At 60.9% G+C, this 9,459-nt stretch overlaps 2 protein-coding genes across 7 annotated transcripts in view; one reads left to right on the top strand and one right to left on the bottom strand.

The window, feature by feature from the left end:
* Positions 1–9,459, bottom strand: part of ARPC2 (actin related protein 2/3 complex subunit 2) — a 308,635-nt gene that overhangs the window by 175,374 nt on the left and 123,802 nt on the right. The gene's annotated exons all lie outside the window — the stretch shown is intronic.
* Positions 2–8,981, top strand: BCS1L (BCS1 ubiquinol-cytochrome c reductase complex chaperone). 5 transcript variants are annotated; one of them, XM_075117693.1, is made up of 8 exons: positions 2–121; positions 3,577–3,960; positions 4,546–4,685; positions 4,814–5,008; positions 5,875–5,938; positions 6,873–7,042; positions 7,596–7,713; positions 8,551–8,981. In XM_075117693.1, exons 2-8 carry the CDS (start codon positions 3,641–3,643, stop codon positions 8,801–8,803), a joined length of 1,260 nt encoding a protein of 419 aa, XP_074973794.1. In that variant the 5' UTR covers positions 2–121; positions 3,577–3,640; the 3' UTR covers positions 8,804–8,981. The 5 variants fall into 5 exon arrangements, with proteins under 5 accessions (XP_074973794.1, XP_074973795.1, XP_048724694.1 ...); XM_075117694.1 differs by having other exon boundaries at positions 13–121; positions 3,574–3,960; XM_048868737.2 differs by lacking the exon at positions 2–121 and adding an exon at positions 1,308–2,277.

Genomic DNA, 9,459 nt, shown 5'->3' with positions numbered 1-9,459 from the left:
GGGGAGGGGGAGCCGGGCCGGAGCAGGAACCATAGAGACGCGGGGTGGAGAGCGGGGTCCCTCGGCGGACCGGAACCGTAGAGTGAGGGCGGCAGGAGGGACAGAGCGGCGCTGCGTGGCGGTAAGGGCGGGGGAGAGGGGTCGGGAGATGGTCACGGCCCCGCCCGGGGCAGAGGGAGCTGCGGGGGGAGGGGAAGGGAATGGGGGCTGCTAGCGGGGCGGGGGGGCTGCTAGCGGGGCGGGGGGGGAGAGAGGGGGGCTGCTGGGGGCCGGCCCCGTGGCGGGGGGGGAGAGAGGGGGGCTGCTGGGGGCCGGCCCCGTGGCGGGGGGGGGGAAGAAGAGAGGGGGGCTGCTGGGGGCCGGCCCCGTGGCGGGGGGGGGGAGAAGAGAGGGGGGCTGCTGGGGGCCGGCCCCGTGGCGGGGGGGGGGAGAAGAGAGGGGGGCTGCTGGGGGCCGGCCCCGTGGCGGGGGGGGAGAGAGGGGGGCTGCTGGGGGCCGGCCCTGTGGCGGGGGGGGAGAGAGGGGGGCTGCTGGGGGCCGGCCCTGTGGCGGGGGGGGGGAGAGAGCGGGGCTGCTGGGGGCCGGCCCTGTGGCGGGGGGGGGGAGAGAGCGGGGCTGCTGGGGGCCGGCTCCGTGGCGGGGGGGGGGAGAGAGCGGGGCTGCTGGGGGCCGGCTCCGTGGCGGGGGGGGGAGAGAGGGGGGCTGCTGGGGGCCGGCTCCGTGGCGGGGGGGGGAGAGAGGGGGGCTGCTGGGGGCCGGCCCCGTGGCGGGGGGGGGAGAGAGGGGGGCTGCTGGGGGCCGGCCCCGTGGCGGGGGGGGAGAGAGGGGGGCTGCTGGGGGCCGGCCCCGTGGCGGGGGGGAGAGAGGGGGGCTGCTGGGGGCCGGCCCCGTGGCGGGGGGGGAGAGAGCGGGGCTGCTGGGGGCCGGCTCCGTGGCGGGGGGGGAAAGAAGAGAGGGGGGCTGCTGGGGGCCGGCCCCGTGGCGGGGGGGGGGAGAAGAGAGGGGGGCTGCTGGGGGCCGGCCCCGTGGCGGGGGGGAAGAAGAGAGGGGGGCTGCTGGGGGCCGGCCCCGTGGCGGGGGGGAGAGAGGGGGGCTGCTGGGGGCCAGCCCCATGAGGTCACACCCATTATAGGGTGAGTGGGGGTCAGACCCTGTGGGCTGGGAGAACCGGTCTGGGGGATTCAGGCTGCCTTACAGTGGGTGGGGGGGGGTCAGACCCCATTATAGTGTGGAGGGAGTCAGGGGAATTAGATCCTATTACAGTGGGGGGGGGAATAGGGGGCAGACCCCATGAAAGGGGACCTCAGGGGGCTCAGGCTCCTTTACGGGGGACTCTATGAATGGGGGATGTGTGGAGGGATCAGGGTCCCTCTCCAGCTGGGTCAGGCTCCCTCAGCGTAAGGCAGCTAGCGCACCAAGCTACCCATCTCCTGACCAGCTGAGAGCTGCGGCAATGTGTTTGCTGGTTACAGGCTGGAGTCAGGACTCCTGGGTTCTCTCCCCAGCTGTGTAGGGAGTCAGCCTGTTGAGCAGGGAGTGGGGGGTGGAGACCCACAACTCCTGGATTCTGTTCCTGACTCTGCCACGGTCTCCCGCTCCCCTCTGAGCCGCAGCTTCCCCAGCTCTGCAGAAGGGGCGATCATGCTGCCCCCCCTCTCGCAGGGCCGCGTGAGGCTTAAGTCACTGATGCATGTAAAGAGCATCAATATGAAAAGTGCTGGATATCGTCATTGGTGGGAAGGTGCAGCCCAAGGAGAGAGCAGGTCCCTGTGATACAATCAGCTTATTTATACAGCACCTTTTGTACAACGTGTAAGGCAAATTACTCAACAGGCTCCATCAGTAACAGAGCAAGAGAACATCAAGGAGGTAGAGGTTGGGACAGGACTTTGGGGTTAAACCCAACTGCCACCCAAATTCTGCATCCTCGATGCCCCTGGTAGTAACGATCCCTGGCTTTTATCGAGCAGTTGCATCGGTGGATCTCACAGTGCCTTTGCAGACAAGGCCAGTATCGTTACCCGTGTTTTACAGATGAGGAGATGGAAGGGAAGGGACTGGCCCAAAATCAAGCCAAGAATAGAACCCCCTCCAGTCCTCTGTCCACTAGCCCACGCTGCCTTACCAGGGAAGCATTTCCACAGCTTGATACAGGACGGCTCTGTGGCTTTGGATCTTCCACTGCCATCACAGACGCAGGAGGTTGCTTCTGTCTCCGTCATGTCCAGGCCCCCAGCTGCACGGGACATGCCTTCGGGATGCAACTGGAGATGCATGGTGACTAGCTGCAGTAATAAATCCTCAGTAATTGCAACAGGCTTTTCCAACAGCTTAGGGCCCAAAGCCCCAGGTTTGACTTTTCACCTGAGATAGCCAAGATTGGTTTTACACTCTTGTACCCCCAGACTCCTCCTGGTGGCCTATTGTGGTGTTCCACCACTCTCCACCCTTCCCGAAGAACTCCTCGCCCCCGCTCCCGAGAGCCTTGTCCTGGCTGCATCCTCCCAGATGATTGTAGCACTCTAGGGGCTGCTTCTCTTTCTGCAGCACAAAAAGTTACGGGGCCCCGACCCGTTGAGGACGATGGCCAGGAGTCAAGATGCTGCATTCCCTGCTGGCCGCTGCTCCATGTTAAAGGCTGCAATCTGCCCTGGGTCTGCATATCAAGGGTGGCGGCCTTCTTTAAGGGCCCAGTAATAGTTACTAAGCAGGCTACCTGAGCAGGGGAGCAGCTGATCCCCCTGTAAAGTGTAGTGGGAAGCTAGGGAGGGGAATGCTCCAGGAAAGAGGGACTGGAGAGTGCTGAGGGTGAGTAGGATCCAGCAGGAAACCCCGAGTTTTCAGAGAAAAGGCTCCAAGTGGGGAGGCCCCCACCAGGACTAGGAACGTGGACTTGAGCTGGGGCTGAGAACTCATTTTAACTTTTTTGTTACATTAAGAAATCCAGCCCGGGGAGGGGTGTTGCTGAACTTGCAGAAAGTTTGCTTTGGTAATGTAATGGAGAAAGACCTCACAGGTGGGGAAACTGAGGCAGGGCTGCTACAGTGTCACCTCAGGCCCCTAGGGGGCACTCAGGAGGAAGCCGGTCTGATGACAGTGGTTCTTGGGTTCCCATATGGTCATCAGTGCTGCTTCAGTTTGAGAGTTGTGTCCAAAGCAAGCCGGGATCCTCTCTGTCAGGGTGTGAGTCACTAGGGGGAAGAGGGATGAATTCTGGGTCTAATTGTGCTTGATGGGCTGAGGTATATGTTCAGGACTGTAACATCTCCCCGATGTCGAGGGTCTGTTGCTGCAGGCAGATGTTGCTGGACCTGTTACCCGTGGTTCAGGTTTTGAAGGGTTTTCTCTGCATCCATAAGGGCTAGAAACTAGCTTTGCATTTTAAGGAAAGCTCAGGTGGTGACGAATCTGAACGTACCATGCAGACGGGGCCCCGTAAAGATGTAATCTGGGCCAGATCCAGCCTGTGGGTCGTATGATTGACATCTCGGCCCTACATTTGTGTCACCGCCTTGTGCTGAGCTCTTGCATCGGCACCCCATGGCTCAGCTTTTTCCCTTTTTGTTTTATCAGCAGGTTTGTTTCTGGCTGGCAGACACGATGCCACCGAAAGCAGCCGCCTGACTCCCCCGGCCCCACCATGCCCTTTTCTGACTTTGTCTTAGCGCTGAAGGACAATCCCTACTTCGGGGCTGGCTTTGGCCTGGTAGGGGTGGGCACAGCTCTGGCTTTGGCCCGGAAGGGGGCCCAGTTTGGGGCAGTTGCTTTTCGCCGACACTACATGATCACCTTGGAGGTGCCCAGCAAGGACAAGAGCTACCAGTGGCTGCTGAGTTGGATCTCGCACCACGCCAAGCACACTCAGCACCTGAGCGTGGAGACCTCGTACCTGCAACACGAGAGCGGGCGCATCAGCACTAAGTTCGACTTTATCCCCAGCCCAGGGAACCACTTCATCTGGTAAGGGGGGCAGAGTGGGGGAGGAATGGGCCGGGAACTGCTCAGCTGCCTCCCGGAACCGAGGGCTCCATGTGAAGAGAAATTCTTGAAGAGCCTAGGGGCCTGATCCAAAGCCCGTTGAAGTCAGCGAAAGGGTCCTGTTGATTTCAGTGGACTTTGGATCAGCGCACAGGACTGCTTAGTCTGGAAAGGAGACAAGTGTGAGGAGATGTGGCTGCCGTAAAATAGCATGCTGAGCTCGTCTCTAGTACCTCTGTCAGTGGCTTCATTCGGTCCAGAGACTGGAGTCGAGAATGCCCCTCAAATGCTCTTGCTCACCCGTGCGAAAAGGAAAGGCTACTCGGTGAAGTTCAAACGCCGCACATCCGAAATGGAAACGGATCTGTTTCTGTACGGGGTGTAGAACCGACCTGTGGAACTCACGCTGCAGGGTGGGATTGTAAAAGTGCAAAACAGTTAGCCCAGGGGACACTTAAAATGCTGCGTCAGCGCAGCTGGGCCGCTGTAGTGCTTAAGCGAAGATGCTCCTAAGCCGCATCTCGCCTCATCCCCTGGCTCAGCTTCTCTCTCTCCTCCTGCTCCCAGGTATCGGAGGAAGTGGATCCGCATCGAGCGGAACCGAGAGAAGCAAATGATCGACCTGCACACGGGAACCCCCTGGGAGTCAGTGACGTTCACAGCCCTGGGCACCAACCGGGAGATCTTCTTCAACATCCTCCAGGAAGGTATGGCTGTTTGGCAGGACCCTGCCGCAACAGATTTGAAACCTGGCAGATATAAAAGCCAGGCCGTTGCCTGGTGCCTTCTGGGAGATTCCCTTTCACTGCCAGCCCCTCTTTTTGTCTCTCTCTAGCCAGGGAATTGGCTCTGAGGCAGCAGGAAGGGAAGACAGTCATGTATACGGCCATGGGTGCCGAATGGCGGCCGTTTGGGTTCCCGCGCCGCCGTCGGCCACTTGCCTCTGTGGTGCTGGAGAAGGGGATCTCGGAGAAGATCGTGCAGGACGTAAAGGAGTTCATCGATAACCCCAAGTGGTACACTGAGAGAGGCAAGGCTCCCTCCCGGGCTGATGGCTCTGTCCTTCCTCTGGGGTCAGAGGGAGGGGCAATAATGTAACCTAGAGCCAGGATGATGCGGGCAGGTGCTGTGCAGATACCCCTGCCTCCCCACATACCTCACCAGCCTGCCACACCTCTCCCAGTGCACCTGGATCCAAACCTGCAGCCCCTTAGCTAGTCCAGGCCAGCCTAGCCCCACCGATGCACCTTAGTCCTGACTCATCCCCCATTATTCCACCCCTGAACCCTGGGTTTCTGTGTACGAAAAAAGTGTCCTGTACAATCCTTGCAGCTGCCTGTGGGGCACCAGGGTCCTGCTGCAGCGTCCACAACCTGAAAGGGGGGAGTTTCTGCACCTGATCGGCAGCACCCCTTTCCTGCGCTCAGCGGGCCCGATTCACCGTCGCGGGTGGAAACTGGAGCGTTGCCTTGGTGATACAGGCCCAGTGCGTTAGGCAGCCCTGCTGTGGGACTTCAGAGCCCTAGGGGCCTCTTGCTGCATGGAAGGCCGTGTTCTGTGCCTGGTGTCTGCCTCTTCTGTCTCTCCCTGGCACTGTAGGAAGCAAGCAGGTTACCCCTCCACCCTTTAGCTTCCCCACTGTCGGTCCAGCTTGATTCAGCGCCAGTGCCCGGCTGAACCAGAGCCAAGCAGCGCTGCAATGGGAAAGCAGGCTGGCCACGAACGACATGTTAGACCGAGGCCAGCTCAGGGGGCCCAGTGCAGCTTTCGGTGACACTGGGACTCAGGGCTGTGGGCTGCAGGTGTGATCGTTAGTTAGGTTCTGTCCTTTAGGGCTCTGTGGCAGGCTGGGCGCGGGGCACGCTGCCAGCTTCTGATGGGTCCCTCTCTTCCTAGGAATCCCGTACAGGAGGGGATATTTGCTTTACGGGCCCCCGGGCTGTGGGAAAAGCAGCTTCATGTGAGTACTGTGTGCTGGGTAATGCCAGCTTTCCCCGTCTCCTGGAGTTCTAGGTCCCCTTCGGCCAGATGGAGGGAGGGCCGGTGTGTGCTTCTGTAGGACGAAGGAGACTGGCTCTTTGTGGAGGGGGAGGGGAGGGTTAGCAAGGCAGAAATGTGCTGCAGAGAAGAAAGCCAAAGAACCGTGTCCAGAGACGCTGCTTAGCTTGCTGGAGGCCCGAAGCGGGACTATTGGTGGGGTTCACCTGCCCCTGAAATCCTAATTGCGTTATTTCCACGCGTCAAAACCCTCCTGCCCCCACGCGCTAATACACAGGTCAGACAGGCCGCTCCCATAAGATGAGCGGTGCTTTGGGGGTAACACTAAATCGGGCCCCCTTGACCAGCTCGTCATTCAGGATCCCCCCTTCGGCCTGACACCTCTGTCTGGAGGCGCCCGCCTGGCACCTTGTGTCGTCCCGTCCACCTGTGCAGGGCGGGCAACCCACTCCCAGAGCCAAGCACCAGCACTTGCCCCCCGCTCGTGCTTGCTGTGCCCGCGGATGAGCGGTGGCACGAGGGGCCAGGCGGGGGAGAGTCAGGCTCCAGATGTTTCTGCCAAAGGGGAAACTTAGGGGCCCCCGTCACCGAGTACCTCGCAGTCCTTTCTGCATTTATCCTCCCAGCCCCCGGGAGGCAGGGCAGGGCTTGCATGTGGGAGGCAGGGGTGCAGAGAGACGGTGACTTGCCGGAGGTCATATGGGAGAGCCGCGTCCCAGTTGGGAATGGAACCTGGGTCTCGAATCCCAGGCCAGCACCCAACTCCTGGCCCATCCTTGCCCTCTGGGGGGTCTGATATAGGTGCCCCCTGCCCTACAGGACTGGGGAGGGAGTGGTTTCCCCTGGGGGCTCCCTCACGGCTTGGTGCTTTACTCCTGCAATGTGTTCCCCCCCAGCACGGCCCTGGCCGGCGAGCTGGAGTACGGCATCTGCTTGCTGAGTCTGAGCGACCACAGCCTCTCCGACGACCGCCTCAACCACCTCCTCAGTGTGGCACCACAACAGAGCATCATCCTCCTGGAGGATGTGGACGCGGCCTTCGTCAGCCGGGACCTCGCTGCGGAGAGTTAGTGCCGGCCCTTCCCCATCTCGGGGGCCTGCTCCCACCCCCGGGGAAATCGGTGCAGGCCTCGCCCTTGTCTTCAGCACCTGGGCACCCTGTGGAGACACCTCTCCTCTCCCCTTGAGGACCCAGCCCGGCTCGCTGCCAATGAGCGGGGCTGGAGGAGCTCCTTCTGCTGGGCCAGGGGAGTCCCTGATCCCCAGGAGGAGGCAGCTGCATATTCCCCTTTGCTCTTCAGCCCCCTGGGGTCCCCCCGCTGGCTCCCCTGCCCTGTGCGTGGCATGGGGTGGGCAGCCTGCCGCTGGCTGCGCTGTGGGCAGGGAGTGTCCCTGGAAACATGCCTGTAGCGGGCTCATGTGGGTTTATAGTGCGGCGGCACAGAGTGGCCAGGTTACTTGGCCTGGGACCAGCCGTCTTGGCCTGTTGTGTTGACTGATGGCAGATGGGGCGGCTCCCTGACGGCTGGTAAGCTGCCAATGCTGCTGTCTGCTGGGCAGAGTTTGGGTGCCCCAGACCTACCCTGGGTCTGAGACGTCTGTGCTCCCTTTCCCTCCAGACCCAACTGCCTACCAGGGCATGGGACGGCTGACCTTCAGCGGCCTCCTCAACGCGCTGGACGGCGTCGCCTCCACGGAGGCCCGGATCGTCTTCATGACCACCAACCACGCTGACAGGTCAGAGCCCCCTTCTGTGGGGGAGGGGCCCCCCTTGCTTGGGCGCTGGGGATGAAATGGGACTAACCGACTCCCAGCTAAGTTCCTCACTGCTCAGGGCAGGACCGTTCCCTGAAGTGTGCGTTTCAGGGGTTGGTCTTGTCTAGTTTGATCAGCCAAACAACCGGGCTCCCCTCCCCACCTACCCCTTTTCCTAACGCTGCCATTCCACAGTCTCTGTGACCTTCCTCCTGCGTCTCTCCTCGCCCCCCGGAGACCCTTCCTCCTCCTCCTCCGTGTTTCCACCGCAGAGCTCCAGCAGCTGTGCTCCTCGCTGCAGCTCCTTTCACAACGGAACACCCGTCGCAGGTGTGTGGGTGGGCGTGTCCGAGTGGACTACCTGCCCAGGAGATTGGCTGCCCCAGGAGAAGCCTGATCTTTTCAGGATGCTGAGGGTTTGCTGGTCTCTTTTGCCTGGTTCTTCCCCAGGTTTCTCTCAGTTGCTTTACAGAGACCCCACCAAGCTAGATGCCCCCAGCAGGATCTCGCCCGTACTTTCTGTGTCACAACAGTGCATGGGGCATGAGGTCTCTCTCCCAGCCTGTGGTACTTAAGTGGGGTGTTCCCATTGGAGGAAACACAAAGACGTGTCCGTGGTTTACGGCACATCCCCATTGCTCTTGTGGAAGGTATTGAGGATAAGGGGGCCCACCTGTCTCCTCCTGCCCCTCCCTCGGGATACCATTGAAGGGCAGGTCAGAGAGCAGTGACTGGTCCCTCGCACCCAGGAGAACTGACTCCTCTGACTGTGCTGGCCCTGGGAACTGAGCACCTCTATGTGTCCCTCTGCCCCCGCAGGTTGGACCCAGCCCTGGTTCGCCCTGGCCGGGTGGATCTGAAGCAGTATGTGGGACCCTGCTCCCGCTGGCAGATTTCCCGCATGTTCCAGCGCTTCTACCCAGACCAGCCCGTGGCTGCCGGCGAAAAGTTTGCAGAGCAGGCTCTGCACGTCTCCGAGCAGATCAGCGCCGCGCAGGTGCAGGGCCACTTCATGCTGTATAAAGCAGACCCAGTGGGGGCCATTGAAAACGTGCAGTCGATTTCACTGTGACCGAGGGCGGGTGCCCTCAAAGGGGAGGGGCTTGCAGCTCCATCACTGGGAGTGACTCATGGAGGACATGATAACCGTGAGGATGCTGCTTTGTGACAGTCCCATGGAGCCGATCGCTCTTTGTTTTGCTACCTCAACAAGGCCTTGGGTTTCTATTAAAATATAAAAAGAACTAGGACACCCTGATTCCCACGGTATTCCCACTGTCCAGCGTGATCGCTCCTCCCCAGATGCAGCTGCTAGCGTGCAGGACCCAGCTGTGCCTGAAATGCCAGGGCATTCTGAGCCTGCTAATCACCTGGCCATATCCCATCCCCACACGGGGTGGCCCAGTGAGCTAAGTGAAAGACAGAGTGAGGAGATAATAGAGAGGAAGCTCGAGATGATGCCTGGCTCCGCTCTGGAGCGTAATATTTGCCAGCTGCTTTTGAATGTTCTCTGTAAATACAACACAGCGTGAAGTAGGGGGACGGGGCCCTTTTCAACCCTACCAAGCATCTACCATGCCCCTATGGGGCCTTCTGTCTTCCAGGTGCTTTGCAAACTTTCATTAACCTGCTCTGTATCTGCGGGTATTGTTACTGAGTGATCTGTACTGGGGGAGTTTCCAGGGGCCCACAGGCCAGGCCCAGGAGCCTGTCACGCTACAACCCCAG

This window comes from Caretta caretta, chromosome 11 (assembly GCF_965140235.1).
Source record: "Caretta caretta isolate rCarCar2 chromosome 11, rCarCar1.hap1, whole genome shotgun sequence".
Lineage (NCBI taxonomy): Eukaryota > Metazoa > Chordata > Testudines > Cheloniidae > Caretta > Caretta caretta.
The sequence above is the reverse complement of the archived record's forward strand: the minus strand, read 5'-3'. Positions and strand labels throughout refer to the sequence as shown.